The sequence below is a fragment of the Cavia porcellus genome, unplaced genomic scaffold, assembly GCF_034190915.1.
Source record: "Cavia porcellus strain 051 isolate PalLab524CR breed Dunkin Hartley unplaced genomic scaffold, mCavPor4.1 scaffold_7, whole genome shotgun sequence".
Lineage (NCBI taxonomy): Eukaryota > Metazoa > Chordata > Mammalia > Rodentia > Caviidae > Cavia > Cavia porcellus.
In genome coordinates this window covers 69563304-69589451 of record NW_026947490.1, presented here as the reverse complement: position 1 = coordinate 69589451, position 26148 = coordinate 69563304, and the positions used below count along the sequence as shown (strand labels likewise).

General features: G+C 41.6%; 1 protein-coding gene across 2 annotated transcripts in view; it reads left to right on the top strand.

The window, feature by feature from the left end:
• Positions 1–26148, top strand: part of Fam171a1 (family with sequence similarity 171 member A1) — a 141918-nt gene that overhangs the window by 90769 nt on the left and 25001 nt on the right. For both annotated transcript variants that reach the window (XM_063253811.1, XM_063253812.1), the window contains exons 4-5: positions 6227–6385; positions 11152–11328. In XM_063253811.1, the coding sequence (XP_063109881.1) occupies positions 6227–6385; positions 11152–11328 (336 nt within the window). The remainder of the gene's footprint in view (positions 1–6226; positions 6386–11151; positions 11329–26148) is intronic.

Sequence of the window (26148 nt, the reverse complement as noted above, 5' to 3'; positions counted from 1 at the left end):
GGCAAGCTGGAGGAATTCCCTGAGGAGGCTGCATCTGAAAATGTGCTCATTGTTGCAAAATGCTGATAAATTTCTTCCAGGGTTATCACTGAGATAAGAAAATGGGAAGAGAGAATGCTCATAAATTAAGAGAATCTTTCTTAGTATTTTGTGCTCTGCTGAAGAACACTTTTGGTTGAAATCTTGTGGGAAGTGTTTGATGGTAAATCCTGAAGCTAACCCAGGTGATTGATGGTGAGGGATGAAGGGGTGCTGTGATTATCCGATGCTATAGATGAGACTACAGAGTTGGCCTGAGGCTCCTACAGCCTCCCAGAGCCCTCTGCTGACTTGAGGGAGACACTCTGAACACAGTGACAATAGAGAGCAAGATGCTGGGAAGACACTCCTGGCTGCTCCTAGAAGTTCCACCTGCAAGCTGCCTGCCACACCCACATCAGTGGTCCTGTCCTCTTTAGGGGCTCTAGCTGTTCCCTATGCAGCTTTTTTTATGTTCCCAGAGCACCTCCTGGAATCCTCTTGCCCCACTTTCATGTACCTCCTCCTACCAGTGAACTTGCTGCTTGTTTCAGAGATAAAACAGAGGCCCTCAAGGACCAGTTTCCTCAGCCATCTTTCTGCTGCTCCCTCTGCTATAGGGACCTTTCCCTGCAAGATTTGGCCCCTGCCCTGAGCCCTTTCACCTCCACACTGGGTCCCATTCCTGTCTCCTCTCCAGCTTTCCCCAAACTGTGCACCATATTTTCCCCTTGGTCCTGTCTGAGCTCTCAGAATCACTTAAAGTTTTGCCATTCAAAAAGAAATCTTCCTTATACCCTGCTTCTTCAGATTGCATCCTCCTCGATCCTCACCCTCTCTAACTTTGGAGGCATCTCCTCTTGTCCTGCACATGGCTTTATGCCCTCATATCCAGCCTCCACTGTTGCTTAGAAATTTCTCTTACTGAATCTGGCAGAGTTGAACTTGCCAGATGCATCCACCTGTTCCCGCCCTCATGCTGCGTAACTAGGCCCTGGCCCATTCCTTCCTTCTTAAATCCTGTTTCTCCTTCACCTACTGCCTCTGCCCAGCACTTTGTTTTTTTTTCTTCTTCTCAGCCTCCTTCATGGGTTCTTACTTCCCTCCCATCTGTTACCCCAACCATGGCCTTCATCTATAACTACGTCTTCTGTGGGCTTCAGTGCCGCTGTCTTGACTTGGAACTTTATCACTTCTCCCTTGAACCACTTCATGATAATTTCCACAGTAGACTCTTTCCACTAGTTTCCACCTGCTCTCAGAATTGGGTAAAAACAAACACTATCAGGCCTATCTAAGTCCAAGCCTGGCACAGCATGCTTTGTGCCCTTGACCTCGTTCTTCACTCAGATCACACACTTCTTGGACCTAGGCTCTCACACCTGCACACCTTCATGTGTGCTGTTCCTCATCTGCCTCTTTTCAGTCTTCACAGTTCCACTTACACATGTTTCAAGAAACTACTTTCTTCCTGGATTGTCAGTTGCTCACTGCTGAAGCCATCATTTTTCTCTTGTGTTAGGACTTAAGACACTATGAAATCAAGCCACTCTTTTGTCTGTCTTCTCCACTCTTGAGCTCTAGAAATGCAAAGGCTTTTCCTATTCTTCTGTGTCCATTGTGCTGAAGACCCTCATTTTATATTGTCTGGATTATGGGGAAAATGTTGAGAATACACAGTGAGCAGTTCTCCACTGTGGTAACTTTGCACCTTGGAGAAATTTAGCAGTGTCTAGAATTCTTGGGAGCTATGACTGGCATCTTGTAGGTAGAGAGTGCAGATGCTGTTAAATATTGTTACAATCCCTGGAACAGTTCTTATCCCAATAGAGAATGACCTGGCCTCAACTGTAGGAGGTCCTAATCTAGTAAATGTTAAAGTCTAACTGGAATGTAGCAAGTTGCCAGGTATAACTTGTCTTCTTTTCAGTTCTTTAAGTATGACTATGCCCAAGGTAGAGACTGAGCTGGTGAAATACATTTCACAGATTAGCTATTCTTGATATCTTCAGTCTAATAGGGAAGGGATTGGGAAGTAAGCCTTATCCTGCCCTGATGTGTACTAGGAAGCACTGCAAGCCCTGCTCCATGTATATTCTGAACAGATACCCCAAAAGATGCATTATAAGACTGATATGATTCATACCCATCATTAAATTACTTGAAGCCCCACACCACTCACCTAAGAAGTGGTAGTAAAAGGGTTTAAACCTCGAGTTAAGTGATTCCACCATCCGTGTTCTTCCCTTGAAGTATCTCTGATAGGGTATGCACAGATGCTCCCATAAAAACAGACCCCACAGGGTGCAGTGAGATCAGGACTATAAGAGGGACAAACAGCATAGAGGTTGGGGTGCAGTCAAGACAGGCTATGAGGAGGAGATGGGATTCAAGATGCATTTTATAGGCTGTATAGAGTATATGGATAAGCAATATGAAATGTTTCAGACATGGAGAGAAGGAGGAATGCATGTTAGAAATAGAGCATGCAATCCTTCTGGCCAGATGGTAGGGGCTGACAGTTAATAACCAGAGCATCTGTTTTGAGATAGATATGGTACAACAGGGAGAGATGCAGACATTTGAATTAAATGATTCCTACCTCATATAGGCAGAATGACTTTGGCCAAGTTAGTTAACCTTTTTGTGCTTTAGTTTCTTCCGCAAGCCAGAACTATCCGCTTCCGAGGGTTTTATGGAGTTAATGAAGATTGAAGCACTAATCCGTGCTTCTTAAGTGTGAGAGATGTGAAGTAATAGTTTAGATCTACTTATTTTTGTTTGTGTCATCACTGTAAATTTGACAATGATAAAGATCCACAGATATTTTCTGGGCAGGGAAAAAACATGATAAGAGCAAAACCTTAAAGCGGTTAGCATGTCACTAGGTGAAATGGAAAAGAGGGTAAGAGCGAAGCGGGGGTGGGATAGGAGACATAAACGAGAAGCAGAAAGAAAGGAAAAGAAGAAATGTTGATGCATTGGCCCAACTTGGCACCTGAATGACTTCACAAGATTTTCAGAAGGGACAGTGATGACCTGGATTCCAAATTGGATGTTGGAGAGAACATGTGATCATTAAGGAGAGAAGTAGGTGATGATTCTGGAGTGCCAGAGCAGCATCCTGGCAGAAGCAACTCGAAGGCAGAGGAGTTTCAAGTGTGGAACTTTGCAAAGAAGCCAGAGCTGAAGAGAAAAGTAACAGCTAGTGGCAGTGGTAGAGGAAATCACTAAGGGGAGGGAGAGAAACAGCGGAGACAATAAATCACAACTCTTGAGGGACTGTTTCATCTGGAGGCAGGAAAAGAAGACAAGAACTTTCCAGGGAAAGAGCAAAATGACTGTGGAGAGATCCAGAGCACAGGACTGTGAACACCAAGACAGAGTGCATTCACAGGCGAGGGTGGTGAACAGTGTTGAACATCATGAAGAGGCCACAGAAGACAAAGGCTCAGAATTGGTCATGGGTTTGCAGTCCCCATTTCTGTCATGTTCTGTGGGTAAAACCATGTCACAGAGGTTGGACAGAAGAAAAAAAGGCAGTCGTGTATGGGGACAGCAGGGCTGAAGTAATGTTTGATGATAATTTTTCAAGATGGGGGAGAAATGAATATATTTGTTGAGAGAAGCAAAGCCTATAGACAAAGAGATTGTTGATGAAGAGTTGACGGAGATATGACTTGCAATAAACAGCTAAGCAAAGTTAGGACAAGGGCTTGAGTTGACTTTGGAGGAGAAAAAGAGAAACAGAAAGAAATAGATTTGATGTGCCAAGGGGGAAATAGAGGCTCCAGCATTTTCATCAAGTAGGATCTAAGCATGTTAGGAATGGAGTGGAGCGCTCTGTTTCAGGACAGGATGTGAAAGGAAGCCAGTCCGCTCTCCAGTTTTCATTCCCACCCAGGTGTATGAAAATCTAGCAGCTTTCATGCATGATAAAACTAAAGATGCAGCCACTACCCCAACTGCACACACACTCACTTCAATTTTGTTTGTGCTATAGCTCAGAATAACTTCTATCCTTAGACAAGGTGTCTGGTCATTTCAACAGAAAGAGCTGCCTCCTGCGTGTTGCGTACCAGGATCTCCAGCAGACCCACCCATGTTGTTGTGTCAGTCACAGTACACATCAGATCTGTTAGAGCAGCCACTGCCTTTCCCCGTCAGCATGGCTGAGCATTGCCTCCATGTGCCCCGATACCAGCCACAACCACAGCAACCACAGCAGACAGACCTCAGGTGTCGGACCAGCAATCAGATTCTGCCAAAGGGATGGGAGGAAAGAGAGAATGAGAATGAAAGTACATATATCCCACCTCTTTCTGGGATGACCCGGCTTCTGCCTCCTCCCTTGACCCTAAAGAGACCCAGCTCCCCCTCTTCCTTGTCTCCCTTAGACACACATTCTTTTCTTCATATTAGCTGAATTCTTTGCTTTTCCACTGTGTGAGACCTCGGTCTTCACAACTGAATAACACCAGCAGCATTGTTGAGGCAAGAGAAAAGCAGAGAAAGTACATTTTCCTCTCACTGAAAACAATGAGCCCTGGAAGTATTAGTGTTACTTTGTAGGTAGGGTGAGGAGATAGAAAGGGAGGGACTGACTTTGACTTCCCGATTCCAAAAGTGAAGCAGGAAAGGAGAAAGAAAGAAGTGGGCAGTCTGTGTAGGCCTGTGGGAGAAAGGAGTAAGGAGCACACTGCTGCCAGCCAGATACAAGGAGCTCAAGGGGCCGCAAGAAGCTTGCATTCTGTGCAGACCCAAAAGGAGCAAGACATCAGTATTCTGTACCATAGAGGAAAAGAAGATCAGACCAAAAAGAGGAAAAAAGGTCAAAAGGTGTCAACCCACAAAAGTGGGCATCACTGTGCATTTGTTTGGAGAATGAAGGCAGTGTGCATGGTCCAGAACCGGGCTGGTGGATATGTGCAGTGTCAGTAGAGGTGACCAGCACCAGATAGGACACCATGCTGTATCTGGCCTCCTGGCCCTTAGGCTCTGCACTTGGGCCTGCATTTCAGAGTGGACATTCAGCCAGTGAAAGGACCTGAGCAGTGATGTTTAGGAGAAGAGGAAGCATGTTATTCTCTTACCTCCCTTCATAGAAGATGTAAGTCCTTCGGGCTTCCTTAGTCTCATCTGTAGGGAAAGAGCCTTGGCTTTGTTGATGCTTTGAGCTCTAAAGCTCTTATTCCAGAGCACTTCCAGACAGGCTGCTGCTTCCTTGTATATTCTCTGCCCCAAGGTTAGCAGGGACCCTGGGGTAGCTGTGAACAGTTTATAAGACAGGGCTTATATACTGACAGAAATGAGGGTCATGCAGAAGAATCCCCTGGCTGAGCACAGGGACACAGTCTTCCTCAATTAGGAGAAGGATATAAGGGGTTTTTTGTTAATATTTTTGCCAAGTTTGTGCAAAATTGCTTAGCACCTTCCTGCCAGTGACTGTCACTACCATGTTAGGTAAAAACAGGTTCAGGCTTTGTTTGCAGTCACTGCAGCATCTGGAGAGGGTGGATGCAGGTGACACAAAGGAGCAGGCCATGGTTTGTTGAAGGAGTGTCACTTCTCATCATCTCCAGATTTCCTTGTTAATTCTTTGACATAATGTGTCAGAAGTAGGAAAGACTCCCAGGAACAGGCGGGATGCCTAGTGGCAGCTTCCACAGGAAGGCTGGGCTTCACGCTGCCAATCTTATTGTTTCCATTCTTCCCAGGCTTCACGTGCTATTCCTTTGCTCTATGTCTATTTGCTCTGTGCAGTTAAACCACATTTTACTGAGGAGATGAAGGTCGGGTTAGGAGCAGTACCCAAGAGTATGTTGCATTGTTTGTGTAGAGAGATTAATTGTCATCTACTACATTTCATTTACTCTTGGAACGTTCTCAAAATATTACCCAATCCACAGACAAATGCTGTGCAGTGAAAGGACTGCTCACACACACAACTCGGAAAAAGCTTTTTGTTAAAAACCTAAATAACATCTTGTGTCAAAACAAATGTGACAATGGGCTATTATTTCTCATCCCATAATAGCATGTTGTCATGTCTTTGTGTTCTGCATGAATGAGGGATTGGAGGCAGTGTGGGAAGGGGCTGGCCGTGGGGGGAGGTATTTTGAAACCCCAGGAAACACTGTGTGGTTCTGTATTTTCTAAAGTAGGCAACGGCTCCTTGGGAAGGTAACTCAGAAGTTAATCCCCACAGGTGCCCGGCCACAGCCTCGTGTTCATTTCCAAAGAAGGGCTCTGCGGTTGCCTGAGAACACAAGCTACAGCGACCTCACTGCGTTCCTCACAGCCGCCAGCTCTCCCTCGGAGGTGGACAACTTTCCGTACTTGCGAGGCTTAGATGGAAATGGAACAGGTAAATGGAGTCTCTTCACATTTGAGGTGGGAATTCTGTGTTCTAATCTAGTGATTATGGACGTGTCTGCAGGGTTAGCAGCAAGCGGAAAGAGAGCCACACATTGCAGGAGGAGAACACAGGCCACCGGTGCTTCGGTTCACCCTGCATGGCACAGGATTTCGTTTTAGCCAAGTGTCTTCCTTGAGCCTCTGTGGCTACCAGCTACTAGAATCACCTTCACCGGACTTTTCTCTGGTGGACTGAGTATGTTTAATTCAGAGAACGATTTATAACCAAGTTATAAATTATAATTATGTTTAAATATGAGATAGATAGAAGATGACCTCTGCCACGTTCCATTGCCCAGTCGCCCTGGAGGAGAGGCACAGCCCTGCCACACCGCCTTGCACGCACTGGTGGCAGAAGGCAGTGCACCTCTCATCCAGCACTGGGCAGGCATGTTCCCCCCGCCTTCCCCCACAGCAAAGAGGGCCCGTAGAAGTTGAAACCTCTGTCTCCTGAATCTTTCCTCTCTGTACTCACTTTCCCTTTTTGTCTTTCCTGTCAGAATATCAGAAGAGGAAGGGTTCCAAAGGGGGTTTGCTTGGAGGGTCAGAGAGTGGCCAGGCTTTGAAGTTGATCTAGAATCTTCCTCTGGTAGATCTCTAACTCAGCTCTGTCACTGTCACTATTCTAGCGTGACACATAACAGCTACAAGATCAGAGAAGCAAAAACCACTAACAGAAGAGAGGTGATAGCATCTTATCAGAGAGATTGCAGACATGTGCCCCCCCCCTCCACACCTCACACAGACTCCACACAGCACTTGCTAACAGGCTTTCGAGTTCCCAGAGAGGGCCAGGATCTGGGGGTCCTGAGTTGGCTTCTTGTCTGTTCTCCCATTCATTCCCTGTGTTTTAGAATAGCCACTGCATGTAATTGAAAACCAGAGGTTTTTCTGTGTAAAATCCTACTAGGTGAGTAAATTACTGCATTACTGCAGTGAAACTGTAGTTTCATTGAATTTCACTTAATTTTCCATTATTTTGCATGAACTGATAATTTTTGGCTGGGGTAGGGGTGGAAGGTTGAATCTGAATCATCTGATCCATTTTACAGCATGTTAATAAATTTGTTTTTAGAGATTAATTTGGCCTAATGATTTCTTTACTTTTATACCTTCTGTGGTACATATTTTAAGAAATTTTTCTTCCTTAACTATTCTGTACTGTTGAGACAGTTTACATGTCAGGCATTTGCATACAGACAGATGTATAGTGGTCAAATTTAGTAAACATTCTTGGAAAAAATACTGACTTACTTTAAATGTGCAAAAGAAAAGCACTGCTCCAGGGAACAGGTGACATCCAGTTTGAGACCATCCCAACTCTCAGCCAAAATGAAACACAGTCATAAAACCCCAACTCCAAAGGACATCCTCATTCCTCAGAGCTCATTCATGTTTCTGTGTCCCACTTCCCATAATTCTTGAATAAATTATGAAATCTGAAGACTGGAGGAAGAACTCAAAGGACTATTGATTTTGTAGTTTTATTTTAAAATCACTCAATTGCAAAGAGAAGACAGAAAGTCTTTAGAAGGTAACATTAAACTTTTCCACTAAAGTAACTGATAAGTTGACCTAGAGAGAGAGTCAGACCTTCCCTGAGCCTTACCAGCAAAGGTATCCAGCTCACGCTATGCTCACAGGTGCCGAGAGATTCACCAGAGCTCAGGCTCTGCAGAACGTGAGATTCTACAGCCCATCAGCCCAGTGCCAGCCTCTAGGCATTGTGAACACAGCTTCTGTCCTGCTATACAAGGACGTCCCTCAAGCTTCAAAAATGGCTCTATGATATTTCAGCCAAGAGGAAGAGCTGGAACTAGATGTGTCTTTGTAAGATGACAGGTTATATCTAGTGGTCAACAGGGGAGCGATGGGGCAGAAACAGAGGAGACTACAGAAGAGATTGGTAGAGGGCGTCCTTGGAGTGTTGTAAAGACAGCTGTGTCCAGTTAGAAGAAATCTCTAGAGTTAGAAGTAGGGAAATGCAGCCAAATGGAGATTTCGGCCACTTCCCCACTTCTCTCTGCCACCTGGCTGCTCCATTAGCATCTTGCCAGCACAAAAGGTGCCCACTGGAATACAAGCTTTTACATATTCATTGTCATGTGTACAAGGAGTCCAGCATGTGTTATTGATCCCATCATCAAACTAAAATCAATGAAGGTACATGAAGTTATTTCTCAATCCTCTATTCTGTTCCACTGGCCAAGGAGTCTGTTTTTGTGCTAATACACAATGGAGTGCTCAGCCATAAAGAAAAATGGAAAATGGAAGGATCTTGAGACCCTAATATTAAAGTGAAGTAACTCAGAAGCAGGCTAAATATTGTATAGTTTCTCTATTGTGAGAGAACCATAATATAAATAATTTAAAGAGAAAAATAAAAGAGGGTGATAGGAAACAGGGAAGTAAATTCAAGATGGGAAGGAGGGAGAGGGGAGCACGCTGCTTCATGCTGGAAAACTCATTTCTGCAATGTAGCCTCCCACTTAGAGCTTACAGCTGAGATATCTGTCTCTGTGTGCTCAATAAGCCATCTAGTCCACCCTGGTTAGTTAAGAAAAGAAGAAAACCAGCACTAGAGGAGTGGAGTAACTTGCTGGGCCAGAACCGATTAGGAGTGCCGTCTGCCCAGGTCTGGCCAGAGTCGTGTATCATAGGAAAGGAGAATGGAAAGGTGACAAGACAGAAAAGATCTCTCTCTGTGTCTGTCTGTCTGTCTGTCTCTCTCTCTCTCTCTCTCTCTCTCTACCTTTCTCTCTCTCTCTCTCTCTCTCTCTCTCTCTTTCTTTCTATAATAGATAAAGTAAAAAGGGGGAATGCCTTTCTTACTTCATTCTCTCTCATTTCTTTCTTTTTGCCATGATGGACATTGACCCCAAGGCCTCACACATGCTAGGCAGATGCTTTATCCCTGAGTTACACCTACAACCCAGGGGACCCATTCCTGCTGTTTTCTCTACCATCTGCCTATGTTCCTATGCAAATGTTCTGCACAGGGGTTGCTAGAAGAAAACAAGTCTTCCTAAAAGAAAATTAAGTTGTTTATACAGAATCAAATAAACTATTAAATGTCTCTATAACTAAATTGAGCCATGTGCTGCCGACCTGGGTTTGTTATTGTGTCACTTTGAAATGATTGGCTCATATAAGGTATTTTAACAAGAAATATGCTAAATTCTGGGTTCTGGCTTTCCTTGTCTTAAAAAAATGGCAAGACTAAGAGATTTCTAAATTTGATTCCAGCTCTGATTTTTTTATGAAATCTCTCTGCTAAGCTCCTCCTGCCCTGCTTCTTTGAAAGACTGGAGTAGATATAAAAGCTGTGCTATTTAGAAACCCCTCCATGAAGGGTTCAACCTCAGTCATTGATACTGCAAAGTTCATTAGTTTTGCTTTAAGTGTTTAAATTTAGTCCAAATTAGAGAAGATATTAACTTAGGTTGGTAAGTAGATAGGTAAATACTGTATATAAATAAGAAATCTTGCAGATTGTATTCTAGTGTAACCTAAAGATTTTATCATTGTGTGTCATTTTGTTCAAGGAAAGAAGTAAAATTATGACAATGCATTTTACATGGTATTATATTTCATAGAGAAAAATCTAAAATTAATTGCTTAAGTGTGTAAATATTCCTCTTAGAGGATTCTCCGATTTTCCTGTAAATCATGATCATTAAAGCATTGGCTTGGAAAAAAGGCTTCAAGTAGAGAGTAATTGGGATATTAGATTTCTTTTAAACATACCAAAAAACAATGACATCTAAAATAACTCATAAATGCTTTAAGCCCAAGTTTTAATAGGATACTTTTTCAAAAGTCCAGGGGGCTGGGAATTTAGCTCAGTGGCATAAGCACCTTCCTGACAAGCACTAAGTCGTGAGTGCAATCCCAGGTACCAAAAAAAGAAAAGAAAAAAAGTCCGCATTTGGCAGCAATCCTTAAGGAAATTTACTATTTAAAACAAAAACAAACGGTCATGGTGGCCCGTGCCTGTAATCTCAATATGTGGCAGGCTGAGGCAAGAGAATTGCAGTGAGTTCTAAGCCAGCCTTGTATACGTAGTGAGTTCAAGACAGCCTGAAGCACATAATGAGACCCTGCCTCAAAAATACTACAAAAACAAAAAATAGTCTCTAAAGCATTTCATTATAGCACTCTGTTGTCAGTGTGGGACACACTGGGACTCGCTTTATGCAGAAGTTCTTAGTGATTTGCCCGTAGACCTTCACCCCACATTAGAGAAGAGTCCTTTCCTTCCAAGGCCCTCTTTAGAATCGGCACAGTCATTAGATGTGGCAAAGCTGTGCTTGGATGTCAGTTCACTGTATGCCCTTAGAAGGCACACAGTTACTGCCTGTTCTGAGCTTGTTTTTCTAAAATGGAGATTTCACTTGCTTTGTAATATCATAGTGATGATTGTTCATATAAAGTGTTTACCACAAGCTAGGCATGGTGGTTCATGTCTGTAATCCCAGCACTCCGGGAGGCTGAAGCAGGAGGATTGCAAGTTTAAGCCCAACCTGGGCAATTTAGCGACTTAGCAAGACCCTGTCTCAAAATAAAAAGTATTAAAGGAGTGGAGATATAGGTCAGTGCTAGCTCCTGAGTTCAATCCCCAGTACTTTAAAAAAAAAAAAAAAAAAACATGCTTACTGTAGTCCCTGGCATATTAAAAGTCCTCTATGTGTGACGGCAAATACCTCTTCCTTCCAGGAAACAGTACCAGATATGACCTGACCCCTGTCACGGCTGTCAGCGTCCACTTACTAAGCAGTAATGGAACCCCAGTGCTGGTGGATGGTCCCATCTACGTCACCGTGCCCCTAGCCACACAGAGCAGCCTTGGGCATAATGCCTATGTCGCAGCGTGGAGGTTTGACCAGAAGCTGGGTGAGTGAGGATTCCGCATCACAGTGGGCCAGCAGGTGACTTCCATTCCACTTGGCTTTCCTCCTAGGAACCTCGTAGAAATCTCCCTTCCTTGCAAGTACTGGACACTGCTGTTCACGGTGTGCTATACATTCTCGCATGGGAAAATTTACTCCACCATGCTGTTCAGAAACTCACTTTGTTGTTGTTATTTTTTTAATTTCTGTACATTTAAACAAATTAACTTGGGAAGATTCTAAGGATTATGATAGCTAAAATTCCTTATTCTTCAGAAGATCCTGTGGTTTCTCTTGATTATCTTGGCTTATGGAAAAGGAAAAATAATTGACATTATGCAATATAAAATAAAAATTTCCCATGATCCTATCACCTAAAGGAAATCATGAATATAGTATGAAATCTATCCTAGTCATTTCACTGTGCACATGTGTATTGGTTATGAATGGCTACCCTAGAAATTATCCTAAAGTTTAGCAGCTTAAGAAACAATAACTATGAACTATCTTTCAGTTTTGGGGGGTCAGGAATTTAGGCCCAGCTGAGCTGAAGGGCTCAGTTTCAGAATCTCTAGAAAGTGATGGTAAGGCCAGCAGTCAGACTGTGGTGGTCAGCTGGCACAAAGTTCAACAAAGGTCAATAAGCATGCTTCAAGACACATGTGTTACAGGAGCTCCTCCATTCCTTACCAGCTATTGGGCAAAGACTTCATTTTCTTACCATATGGGACCCTCTGTGTAACTACTTATAGCATGGCAATATGCTCTCCATGCATGATCCAAAAGAAAGGAAAAAAATAAAATAAAAGATTAAAGCCACAGTACCCAAAACAGAAGTCATCCTAAAGATTGTCTTCCATGTGCATTTTAACAGAAATGAGATTATTTACTAGACTCTAGTCTGTAATTTGTTTTTAAAAATCATTAGAACAGCATAAATATTTTTATAATGTTATGCTCTGCAACATCAATTTTAGTGAGTGCATGCTATTTCATTATATGGCTATATTATAATTTAGTTCATCAACCCCTTAAGACTAAAAAAAGTTACTATCCTAATGCCCTGATAAATATCTTCATAACTAAATCTTTTTTTCACAGCTGTGATTACTTGGCGGGGAGGGGGATTTCTGTGTGTCTTTGGTTACCTGTTCCATGAAAGTCAAATTGGAAATACAAGTTTTTAAATAAACTAATTTGGAATCAACCATTACATAAAGGTTAATGGGAGGCTTTATATATCAAGTATATTTTCTAAGACATTTAATCCTTAGAATCAGTTCTAGAATTAAGAAAATAAATAACTATTAAATTATTTGGATTTGGTTTGGTTTTACTTTCCAATTAATTAATATAAGATACCATAATTATTTTAAAATTGCATTATTTTATAAGATGCACTGAGCTTGACATTTTTAGGATTGTGACACCAAAGTAACATAGCCTGTATTAGATATTTCTTGGTTGTGTCTTTCATGAATTAATAATTTTGGAGAAAAATCAGTCATAGTCATGCCAGGCCTATGTGACAGACAACTTACAAAACCTTAAGTCCCATCTTGGACCATCACTCACAAGTTTTTTCTCATTTGTGAGAAGCATGCATTTTCAGATACTCATTTTTGTAGTTTAGATCTAAAATGTCCCTAAAGTTTCATGTGTCAGGGGTGGGGTTTTTGGAAGGTGACTGGGTCATTTGAGGCACTATGCTCATAACCAGATCAATGCATTATAAGTTCATAGCTGAATGTGCTGTTACAAAGTAGGTGAGTCACTCGGGATGTGACCTGGAAGTGTGTATTTTTATTCTGGTGTCTCTCTTCTCTCTCCCTTCTCGTTCTCTCCTGCCATCCCTTCCATATCTGCCTCACACTTTCTCTCTCTCTCTCTCTCTCTCTCTCTCTCTCTCTCTCTCTCTCTCTCTCTCTCTCTCTCTCTCTCTCTCTCTCTCTCTCTCTCTCTCTCTCTTCCTCTCCCCTTCCATTCCCAGCTGTCATAGGTTGAGCAGCTTTCCTCTACCAGACCCTTCTACCATGTCATTTCTATCTCAAAGCCATCTGGATATAAATTTGGCCCTCTGAAACAATTAGCCAAAATAAACCTTTCCTTGTAAAATGCAACATCAAATATTTTTGTCCCAGCAGGAAAATCACTAATACAGAAAACTGGAACCAGAAGTGGAGCCATTGCTGTGACTGTATCTAACCATGTAGTTCTCACACCTTTGGAAATGGTTCACAGGAAAAGTTTTGAGATGCATGCTAGAGAAGCCCTACAATGCTATAAGCAGAATCAAAGACCAGAATACTTACTGGAATGTGGACAGTAAAGCCAAGGCTCATGAGGTTTCAGATGGAAACAAGGACTCTATTGGAAATTGTACAAAGGGGCCATTCATGTTACATTCTGACAAAATACTTGTGTTCATCTCACCCATGTCCTAAGACTTTTTGTGAAGCTGAATTTAAAGGTGGCAGATTCATTCATCTGGCAGAGGAAATTTCAAGGCAACCCAGAATACACTGCTGGCCACTATATTGAGAATTCAGAGAAAAAAAGCAGAGCTGAGAGATACAAAAATTTTGCAGATTGACCAGAAAGGCAGCACATGTAAAGAGGCCAAAGAAAGCATGGTTACTGAAAACATTAGTATTAAGCTGTAACTCCAACACTTAAGAGGCTGAGGTAGGAGAATCACCATGAGTTCAAAAACAGCCTGGGATACATACTGAGTTCAAGGCCATGGCAAGACCCTGTCCAAAAAAAAAACCTAAAAACTAAAAATGTGGCATTAAAAAGAAGTAAAGTACTTTGCACCAAGATGAAGGAAAGATATGTTGAAAGCATCTCAGGAAATGGCCAGAGCCTACTTATCACAGGCTCAAAAATATAAAAAAGTAAATCCCATGAAAGATTTTGTTTTGAGAAGAGACCCTGGGATACCTGCTCAAGAAGGACCTCCTAAGGAGTTGGCTCCCAGGATTCATTTCTGTGCTAAGCCATCCTGGGACTCCAGTCATAGAGTAGACCATAGTACTCTACTGTGGACCAACAGCCATAGTAGCCATGGTCTAAAGGGGTCTGGGTACTTATCAAGCTGGCAGCCACCCTTTTTTTTTTTAATTTTATTTAAGGAGAAAAAGAAAAGAAACAGAAAAAGAGTTCAAGTTATACAGAATTTCAAAAAAATAAACAGTAGGAAGTCACTAGTTAATAGATTACATTGTCATCTTACAAATAGTTGTTCAAGTTATAAATTTAAAGCATATAAAGTGGACATTCAAACAGTGAGGCTGCAAACAGTTCTGTTCAATGATCCAACAAAAACTCAGTAATATGGTTATTTATCTTATATGCTTAAATATACATGCAGTTATATCCTTTAGAACACTTTCTTTTCCTCTCTTTTTTACAATGACAATTATACATTTTGGGTTTTATTACTCCCACAGTTCTTATTACTTTTTTTGAAGAGAATAAAATCAAATGTGACATAACAAAACAGTCAGTCAAATAAAATGGACATAGTACATAATGTAAAAACAGAATACAAGGTGATCAACAATGGTTACCATAATGCCTCTTGCTTTCTTAAAAAGAATTGCCTATATCTTCAGTTATAATAAAATTGAAGAAAACAGTAAAGAACAAAACCAATAAAACCAAAACATTGGAGATATTACAGGACTTCAAAAGAAGATAATAGTCAAACCAGAATGGGCATCATAGTGAATCTTATTGTCTTCACAATTGTTGCCTATGCTCTCAAACTTGGTACTATCAAGCAAAACAGAATAGAGTAAAATCAGTCAAAACAAGCTGGTGAAAGCAATACAGGGTTTCAAATCAAGCTAATAGGAAATCAAAGTGGGTTACTATAATATATCCTGCTATTTTTAATTTATTTTTCCCTTAATTAAAAAGATAAAAATAAATAATAAAAAAAGGAGATTGAGATAAAAGAGAACATAACAACAAAACAGCACAGGTCAGAACATAACCATTTAAGGAAAATAGTGTTTCACCACAAAATATCCCGACATAAAAGTAGTTACTATAGTGTCTCTTCCCTTGAAATCTTTGAGTATAACTTCATATACTGTAGCATCAAACATATCAAGACAATGTAAAACCACTCAAGAGAATGACAGTATTACAGGGTATTTAGAATCAATTAACAAAATGAACAATGGTTTCTGTATTATCTCCTTGTCTATAAAAGTTTTTGTTTATATTATCACAAATAATAAAATCCAATAAGATACAAGATGTTAAGACTGATGGAGATAGAAGAACAAAAGCTTGATGGGACTTCAAAACAAGATGATACTAAATCAGCACTAGCTATTATGATGTCTTGTTTTCTCCAAAATAGCTGTTAATACCATCCAACCTTCTCTGCCTCATTTCTGTTGAGCTCTTTTTCTGTCATTAGTTGTCAGTTTGTCTTCTTCATTTTGCTTTCTGCTCCATTCATTGTGGCCTTTCTGCCACTGTTTCTGGAATCTTGGTATTTTTCTCTTTTAGAATGTCCTGCAGTATTCTTTGTAGAGTTGAGTTGGTGGTTGCAAATTCCCCTAGTTCCTCTTTATCCTGGAAGCACCTTGTTTCTCCATCAATTTCCAGGGATAGTTGTGCGGGATATATCAATCTTGGCTGGAGATTATTATCTTTCAAAGCTTGAATTATTTCCCCCCACGCTCTTCATGATTTGATGGTTTGTGCCAAGAAGTCTGCTGTAATTCTGATGGGTGTTCCCTTGTAAGTGATCTGTTTCTTGTCTCTGACAGCTTTTAATATTCTGTTCTTATGTTGGATTTCTGGAATTTTGAATATTATATGCATGGGTGTAGTTCTGTTTGGGTTGAAGGTGGCTGGGGTCTTGTATGCTTCATACATCTGAGTATCTTTTACCTTTTCCCATATTAGGGAAGTTCTTGATTATTTCTGTGAATAGCCTTTGTAGTTCATTTGCTTGTACCCCTGCTTCTTCTTTTACATTCTTAATTCTTAATTTATAGATCCTCTTTCATCTTCTAGCCTTTGTATTGTTACTGCTTGTTTCCTTGTTATTTTTAAGAAGTTTTTCCTTTCATGCTCCCACATTACAAATCTTTCCTCCAGTTCAGATAATCTATCCTTAGTTTCTTTCAAGCTGTTATGCCAGTTTTCAATAGAGTTTTTAGTTTCCTGGTAATCTCTTTGAACCTGCTTCATGTATTCTATGTTTTCTCTATTTTCTCCATCAAATAATTTTCCCTTTTTTTCTGTTCTTCCATTCCACCATCTGTTTTTTCTTGGGAGGTGCTTAGCATTTCTTTAACTATTCTACTTATATCTTGCTTTACTTCATTAAATACTTCACTTTTGAACTCATCTATGAGGTCCCAGAGATATTGCTTTATGTCTATTGGTGCCATGCCTGATACTGCATGTTTTCTGTCCTCATTCTCCTTTGCATTTACCTTTCCTGAATCTGTGTTCTCAGGATTGGGGATTGAGGACCCTTTCTTGTTGCTCCCTCTTCCCATACTTTTTGTTCCTTCCATACAAGCATATATAGGAGGCCTAGTTTCTTTCTTTGTCAGTTACAGTTTGTTTGAATTGCACCGGCTAGGTGTTCCTGCCCACTGCAGTGTACTAGGGAGGCACAGACCTGGGCAGCCTATGCTGGGCCCACCCCTCCAAGTCAGTCAACCTGCTGAAGGCTTTACTGCCTTAGGGTGCGCTGCCAGGCACAGGAACCTGGTTTGGGCTAGCCTACTGAGTTTTAGTCCGAGGCATCACCCAGCTCAAGCACTCCCCACCAATCCTGCTTGAGAGGGGAATATGTGACTGAAGTCACTACATCAGCCTATTCTGGCTAGTCTGCCTGGTCCCAGAATGTCCTCTGTTGGAGCCTTCTAGTCTATGAAGGGTCCCCATTCCTCTCACTCACCGCAGGTCGATGCAGGGCTCCCCATCAGCTCTGCTCGCAACTTGGTTCGATGATTCCCACTCTCAGAGATTTCAACATCTCTATCCCTGCTGTGCCGATCCAGATGCAGGGCCAGTGGCAGGAAATTCAAGCTGCGGTTTCCAGAGGAGTGGATTCCAACTTCAGCACTGAGACTTTAGATGTTCTAGTCGTAGCACCGGGATTGCATTTCCAGTTGGTTTCTCAGCTTAGTTTGTTCCTGGGTCGGCAGGGTATATCTCCCCCTGCTTAGGACTCCCCACACCGCACCATTCCTGGAATCTAAGCTGGCTATCTCAGAGAGCCTCCATACCTGCTGTTATCTCACTGGCAGCCAACCTTAGTGTCATCCATGTGATGCTTGTTTGACCAACATGCAGAATGCAAGTGTTGTGAGGTCAGGGAGGTTTCCACCTAGATTTCAAAGAAAGGCCTGCAAAAAGAAATGCATAAAGCCATTAGTGTGAAGGCAAAGATAGAGTAGAAACCCCAGGAGGTGGAGATACTAGGAATGTGGAATGTATGGTAGGAAAAACTGCAGGCAGATGGAAAACCAGCTCAAGAGAGGGGCAGTGTAGGTTGTGACCAGAAGTACCATGGCAGTGGCATCATCTAAGTGCTTTGGAGCTCACATCTTGCCATAACCTGGCTGGGTGCTAGATAGGGAGCCACTTCATCATGTCTGTCCTGCTAGTTTTTGGTACTGCTTTGATGTAATTCTTTCCTACTCCCCTTTTTCTCCCTTTTAGAATGGCAATGTTTACCCTATTCTTTTGTGAGCTGGATGTGTTTAACTTTATTTTAGAGTTCAGTAGTGGCTCATAGTTAAGAGTCTGCCTTGAGTTTCAGAAGAAACTGGATTTGTACTTTTCAACAATGTTTAATGGTTAAGACTTTGGCAAAGCTTGAGACAAAATACATGATTTTGCATCATGAGATGGACATAGCCTTTTAGGGATTCAGGATTGAATATTATACTTCAGATCTAAATCCCCCCCTAAGTTTCATGTGTTCAGAGATGGAACTTTTGGAAGCAAATGGATCATGCAGAATACTACGTTCATTAGTGTAGTAATCCACAGGTGAGTTCATAGCTCAACATGCAGTCAGAAGGTGGGGCCTGGTCAGAAGTGGATCACGGGGGCTGTGACCTGGAAGGATATGTTCTTGTCCACAGTTTCTTCCTTTTCTCTGTTTCCTGGCTGTGATGACTTAAACTTTTTTCCTCCACTAGGCTCTTCTTCCATGCCATTTTTGCCACAAAGTCAGCTGATCATAGGCTGAACCTTCTCAAACTTTGAACCAAATTAAACCTATCCTCCTTTCAATTGTGGGTGCAGGATATTTTGTCCTAGTGATGGGGAAGTGACTAATATGGTCATCCATTCATGCATTCTGCCTTCTTTATTATCCCTCCCAGTGGACTCAAACCCATTTGTTCCATGGTCTGAACATGCAGCAAAGAATACGGTTAAGTGCAGGACTTCACACATAGGGGACTGGAATTCTAGCTCCATTACCTTGGTTGTGGGGTACTGGCCATGTTAACATTTCTGTATCAATTTCCTCAGCTATGAAGTAGGAATATCAACAATACCTGCTATTGCTATGAGGAGCATAGTCATAGTAGGGTTCTGCAAAGAAGCAGAACCAATAAGATGTGGGAGCAGGGATTTATAGCTGTATCTACATGGATAGATATGAAGGGATTGATTCATACAGTTGAGGAGGATGGAATTCACACAATGCTCCCATCCTCAGCCTGTGTGCTTCCTCATAACCTCCCACTCTCCTGAAATGAATGAGCTTCTGGTCACCAGCCAACTGTGGAATCAGACTCCCTCCTCATCGTCTCTAGGGTTCCTGTAGATGTGTTGGCTTCCTTTCCTCTGTGCTCCTCTGCCTCAATATCCCCTGTGTTCTCTTTGTGCTGTCCCCATGTTCTGCCTTGGGCCTAGCCCTTGACTTATTTTCTGTGCTGTTGGCAGGGTATCCAGCCGCTAGGCATCTGTTAGCCATGTGCTTCTGGCTGGCCTACAGGAGACTCAAGTCCAGTTCTGAAAGCAGCTGTCTAGCTTCCTTCTCTCATCACTATACCTGCTCATTCTGTGTCTCCTCTCTTAACTAAAGGTATCATCCACTGAACCATCAAAGCAGGAGTCTCAGAGTCACCCAATGGACACTTCTGCCCCCATGTCCTGCTCCATGCATTTGTGCATGGTCCCTCCCAATCACATCGATGTCAAATCAGTGTTCCTGAAACTTGCCACCTCCCTGCCTTCTCTAGGTTGCCTCTACCACAGCTGCGACTCCCTCTTCTTCCCATTCCAACAGTGGTCTGGCTGCCTTCCATCTCATCTTCTCTCCACTGAGCTTTGTGAATTGCTGCTTGGGTTGTCTTCAAAGTAACAGACTGCTTTCCTAGCTGGGGTTGTCTGAGAGCAGCTCACTGGGAAGAATCCCAGATTCCACAACATGGCACACAGGTGCCTTCTGAGCAGGTGCCCTGCTCTTGTCTCCTGCTCTTCCTAGCATAGGCTCAGGCTCATGCTCTGTTCCAGCACATCATAGTTTAACCTTTCCTGAACTTGCTAAGGTTGCTGAGTGAGCAGAACCTACCCTTTCAAATGGTCCAAGTCTAACTGAGCCCTTTCAGACACACATGCACATTGTGGTGGTCCCAGCAATGTGGAAAGCATAGCTCAATGATTAGTCATCTCTGGCATACCTTCCTGAGTTTTACTTGTCTTTGAATCCTTGTGATCAAGAATAACTACCAGTACACATTGAGTTCCCAGTTAAAATATTTGTTAAATGGTCACATAAGGATGATGTTGATGTTTTAAAAAGTCAAGTATTTAAGATATTACAATATAACTTACAATATAACTTTGTACATGAAATGCTTTTATGTACATTATATTTATGTACAGTGGGAGTGGGGCCAGGCAGCCAGGATTTCCCCAGGGTACAGAGGTCTACAGGAGGCAGATGCTCAACAATCTTAACCCTTTAGGTCGTGGGGCCTTGGCCCAAGCACCATGTAATCCCAAACTCTTTTGGTGATAAACTACAACTCCCAGAACCTCTGGGTGTTGTCCTCCTTTGCAATTTATAGAGATGCTCCCCTGCAGGCTGGTCTACTTTTTCTGAATCTAGGCAGCTGAGAAAACAACGGTGGGATGAGAAGAGGGGCTCAGGATGCCTCCCTCCTGTTCCCCATGCCATGTGCCTCCCTGCTGTTTATGCTGCCCCCTTCCACCCTCCCCAGGGATGCAGACCACTGGCTGGGGAAGGAGAGGAGGGGGTCAGGTGGGAGTAGCCCCGCTGACCTACAGACATGGGGTGGGAATCAATCAGTCCAAGGGCTCGGCTCAAAGGGGGTAAGTAGGGAGGGTCTTGTAGGTCTGCCCCTCTGAAGTGTCCTCCGATTTCCTCACCTTCCTTCTCACTCTGCCAGCCACTTTTGGCCCCTTCTTTTCACTGGCATCCAGGTGACTCCATATGTGAGTCTTTTTGAGGGAGGACTAGTGGCTGGCAGCCTTGAGGTTGGTACAGGTCCCTAGGTCCTCGAGGAGTCACAGCCAGTGACAGGGAAGTGTTGGGATGGAAACAGACAGGAGCCATGGGAAGTAAAGAAAAAAGCTACAAGCCAGGGCATACAAGTGCTGAAAGCTGCAAGGACAGAGATTTTTTCCTTCCAAACCCTTGACTTTAGCCCAGAAGAACTGCTTTGGGACCTAAAACCTTCAGAGTATAAGAGAATAAACTTGTAGTGTTTTAAGGCCCTAAATTGTTCCAATAGCAGCGGTAAGCTAATATAATGGAATGAGTGAGATCAAAGAAATGTACCTTGTTACAAAGCCCCTATAATATGTTATCTAATCCCTTATTTTCTCTCTGGAAACAATCCCCATGGTGTTGAGCCTTTGTTCACTGGGATTCTTCATTGTGTGATAGATCTATTTCCATTTAAAGTTTAACTTTCCATTTACATTTTAGCTTTTTTAGCTTAGCATCTATCATTAAAAAATGCAACTGCCAAGTTCCTGGCTATAACAGATTGCATGTGCACAAAGAATCGCCCACATTTGAATTGTCATTTGAATCAAATGAATTAAAATGTTTTCTCAAAACTTTAAGACTGGGTCGACATTTCAAAGAAATTATATGCTCTATAACTTACTAAACTCACTAGAAGCCTACATGTCTCTTAAGTTTTTCACTATTGTGTTTAATCAGTAATGCCATTACCTACATTGAAATTTAAAATTTTTAGTTAAAAATTACTGCAAGGATAGCATTACAGATTAGAAAAAAAAATTAGTAACATCAACCCATCTTAAGCATATAATACAATTTACTATCAGCTGGTATTTGTCACTATAATAATTGCTTCAAATCATTTAATACTTTAAATTATCATTCTGGAGGTAAAACAAAATACTTGCCAGTTTCAAAATTGTTTAATAGCCAGAAATAGCAACTTGTGAATCCATTAAGAATTTTTCTCCTAAATCAGGATTAGACAGCTGTGGCCTAAAAGCTAAGAATGCTGTGTATATTTTTAAACGATTGAAGCGAGAATTTTTTTAAAGAGGGGAAAGGGAAGTGGAGAAATGTTGGTTAGAGAACATAAAGTTTCTATTATGCAGGGTGATTGAATTCTGGAGCAGAACAGTGGAAACATAATAATGCTGCACTGGAGACTTGAAGTTCACCAAAACAATAAGGTCTTCAGTGCTCTTAGCATAAGGAAAAAAAGAAAATGGTACTGGGAGGATATTGTTTATCTGAATACATAAATCAAAACAAGAAGTTATGTACCTTAAATGTATACAAATTTTGTCAATTATACATCAGTAAGGATAGAGGAAGAAAGAAAATGAAAAGAATACCTTGTGACACATTAAAATCATGATACTCATATATACTCATTCCTAAATAAATTTTTATTGGAACATGGCCATACCCATGCAATACTCACTGAGTGGTGAGTATACTGCAACAGAAACCAGCAAACCCAAAAGACATATATCTGGCCTCTCCCAGGAAACGTGGGTGAGCCCTGAGCTGAATGCCTCCCAAGGGGATGTGCTTTCCATTCTGGTGTCACAATGTGTCTTTACAAAGTAAAAATGTTACTTTTTACTTGTGGCTGAGACAAAATACCTGATGCCCAAAATTGGGAAAGGAAAGGTTTATTTCTTACAGTTTTTGGATGTTTCAGTCCATACTCAGTTGTCTCCAAAGCACAGTGGCATGGCAGGGCCACAGTTCATGGCGGCTGCAAACAGCAAGGTGGAAACTGGCAAGAGGGAGAGACACACTTTCTTCCAGCCATTACACTGCATGCTGCCTCCACCCCTAGGCAGGTGTAGCACTGACACCATCAATCCAAGTGCTAGACAATGAACCAATCACAAATGCACAATGCAAATGCATGAGGTCTGGGGGCCACTGACATAAACCATGACACAATTCATGAATAGCCCACACTGCAGGACAAACCAGTCCACTGCAGGAACACTTCCTATTCCTTGTTTGTCCAGGAGTAACAGCTGATATTCAGATTCATTGCAGGGCATGCCTTCAAAAGGACACTGAAATTGTTCTGTAGTCCAATGGGGCTTCTGTTTAAGTAATAACACTACATTTTTAACACTGATTCAATAAACTGATGTTTTCACTATGACTTGAATCCTGGAATTTAAGATTGCAGGTCACTGAAAACTCACTTTGAGGAAGGGCATTTTTCTGGTCATTAGAGAGGTAGCTTTGATGATGCCATTTGTTGTGGGTTTTTTCCTTTCTTTCTTTTTTTTTTTTTTTTTTTTTAGTGACAACAGTTGTTTTAATTTTTTCTTTAGCAACAGGCAAAGAACTTCCCATTATAGAAATTAGCATCTCTATATTTCAACCTAGGGAGGGTGAGTTAATAATATTTCCTTAGAACACAAATAACATTGGCTTTTCCTTAGTGTTATAGCAGTATCAGTTGGCTACTTGCTACTTACACCCTAAACTGATTTGCCATAAGAAGCACGATTTGCCTGTCTAGACTGAAACTTGTCTTCATTTCTGTGTTTTACTGCAACTGATATGTTATAATGCCACTTGATTTCTGGAGAAACAAGGGATCTACCTAGTGGATGAAAATCTTTTCCTAAGAGGAAGTGGCAAGGTTTAAACTTCTGGTCTCCTAGTTGGGCTCTCTTTCTCTGTGCCCTAGGTGTTGGGGGTCACCCAGAAGCAGAGACAGAACAAAGGGAATGAAGAAACACATCACGTTATTCCATGTGCAGGAACCAGTTTGATCTTTGAATGAAGCAGTTTCTTGCCTAGGTCCAGCAAATGAAGTCAGCCATGGTGAACACATTGTAGTTGGGGCCCTCTGGGCAGTAGGAACTAAGTGTGTCAGCTCACTGTTAGGGCACTTCCTCTTTCTTTAGCATGTAACTAGGGTGGCAGACAGCTGTCTAGGGGACAAGGCTGTCAGCCTGGGATCTGACTGTTGCCCCGAGGAATGGTCACTTCTAACAAGCAAACCAGGTCAGTGGCTGAACTAAATTGAAAGTGACTGACAGCTAGTGGCAAAGAAACCGAGATTTTACAATTTGGATTTAAATTTCTATTGTTTTAATGGTAACTCATTGAATTTTTTCTCATTCTAAGGAGATGATAGAAATAAAAGCATAATCTGAGAGTGAAGCTACATTGCAGAATCCGGTTTTAACTGCCTTCCCCACACAGGGCAGGCTGGGGGGAGGGGGTCCAGGAGACTGCTATAGAAATGGTTGCTGCCTCAGCATTCACCATATGTGACCATGTGCAGGTGTGCCTGCATAATCTACATGTGGTTGGTTTGTCTCCACGTGAATGGAAATCTGGGTGCTGATGCTGGGCTCATTTAATTAGTCCTTCTGCGTTTGTCATAAATCTAGGCAAGCTCGCTCATGAAGGCAAAGCTTACTCAAAATACAGATCTAAGGTTTTTTTCCATTTCATTAGTTTCTGGGTGATGGACTGGGTGGGGAGTAGGAATTCTTAAAACACTAATTATTTTAGAACCGAAAGGGGATAGTGTTCTGACCAAGTCAGCAATGAGCCTGGGTGCTAAGGATGGGTCAGTGTAGCTCGGCCACTCTGGTGAAGGACACAGCGGGAGGCTTGTCTGCTGCTCTGCTCTTTCTTGGTTTTGCTGTGAACCTAAATATTTTTTCAATGAATGAATTAATAATATTACTAGTTTATCTTTTTGCTGTATATCATAAGCCACATATCTAGATGGATGAACTCAAATTGGAATACCAAGGAGTCATGATTAAAGTGAACTATCTTACATTCTATAGGTAAAAGAACAAAAAGAAGTTTACTTCTCTAACAATTATGAATGTATTTATATGTATGGTAATTCTAGAATCATATGTATCATCTTTTTTTCTCAGAAGAACAGATGCAGTAGTTAAAGGTGTTAGACAAAGGAAGAAGCTAATTTACCTAAGTGTAATATCAGTATCTCCTTAAGAAAGACGTTGTTGGATGTAGTGGTGCATGCCTGTAATCCCAGTATTTGGGAGGCTGAGGCAGGAGGATCATTGTGAGTTCACAGCCAGCCTGAGCTATAAAGTGGGCTCAAGGATAGCTTGAACTACATAGTGAGACCCTGTCTGAAAAAGACAAAGAAAGAGAGAGAAAAACAGAGAGAAACAGACACAGAGAGAGAGGGAGAAAGAAAGGTGTTAACAAAAATAAGTCATTTTACAGTTAAGACTATTGCTTAGAAACAATTGTCAGGAAAAGAGGTTTTTTTTCCCTGATACGAAAATCACCCTTAGAAGTTAACTGGGCTTCAATGAAACGTGTAGGTGCCAGATAACTAATTTAACTGCAAAGAAGGTTGGTTGGTTCAAAGCACAGAAAACTCTAGACTCGACCTTACTTTGGGCCAATAATGGCAGCACAGTGAGAGCTCTGTCTTGCCAGAGACTGCAACAGCCAAGCTGTCAGCTTTGACTTGCTGTTTGAGATGCATCTGGGATCTTTTTGCCATTAGGGGCCTCTTAGCATCCCATTTGCAGGATTCTGCTCCTGAAAAGTGGAGTGAGACCCGTAAGAGTTGTTTTTCGGTGTTGCCTAGTAACTCAAAAACACAATCTTGTAATAATCACTCTATTTCTAGGAACTGTTAAGCCTTTTGTGTAATCCCCAAATTGAGAATTTTTAGAAAATAATTCCATCCCATTATCTCTTGAGTAGTTGTAGTTCAGAGCATCTTTGTTTTAAAACCTATTCTTATGGATTTAGTTTTCTTTACATATCATTGTATGTAAAACTAGGATTTCCCATGCTTGAGTTTAACCAAAATCATTTTGACAAGTTTGGCAAATGACTGTTGTCTGCTTTTGAGGTCTTAGAATATACTAATCTTTATGTTTCTCCCAAAGAAAAGCTTCTTCTTTTATAGTCAACTCTTAGTCACTATTTGTGGAGTTTTCACTACGTGGATAATCCATGGCAAATTCATCTCCTGCTGCCGGCTTTCTCCACCATCAGACCTCTGGGCTGTTTTAAATGTTTTAAATGCCTCTGGGCCCTTTATTGTTTTAAATGTGAACCTAACATACTCATTCTAATATGAGTCTGGATAAAAAATAAATAGGAAGATAACACTGTTGTAAATGTATTTCACAAGCAAATATTTCTTAAATGTGTTCTATTTCCAATTCCCTCTACTTGGATGAATAGTTGAATAGTAAAAAACTTTTGGTAGATTTTAATATTACAGTGGATAATGTATAGCTTCTAGCATTAGTGAAAATAGGCAGCTAAAAACCCAGCAACTGAGACATCTTGGACCTGAATACC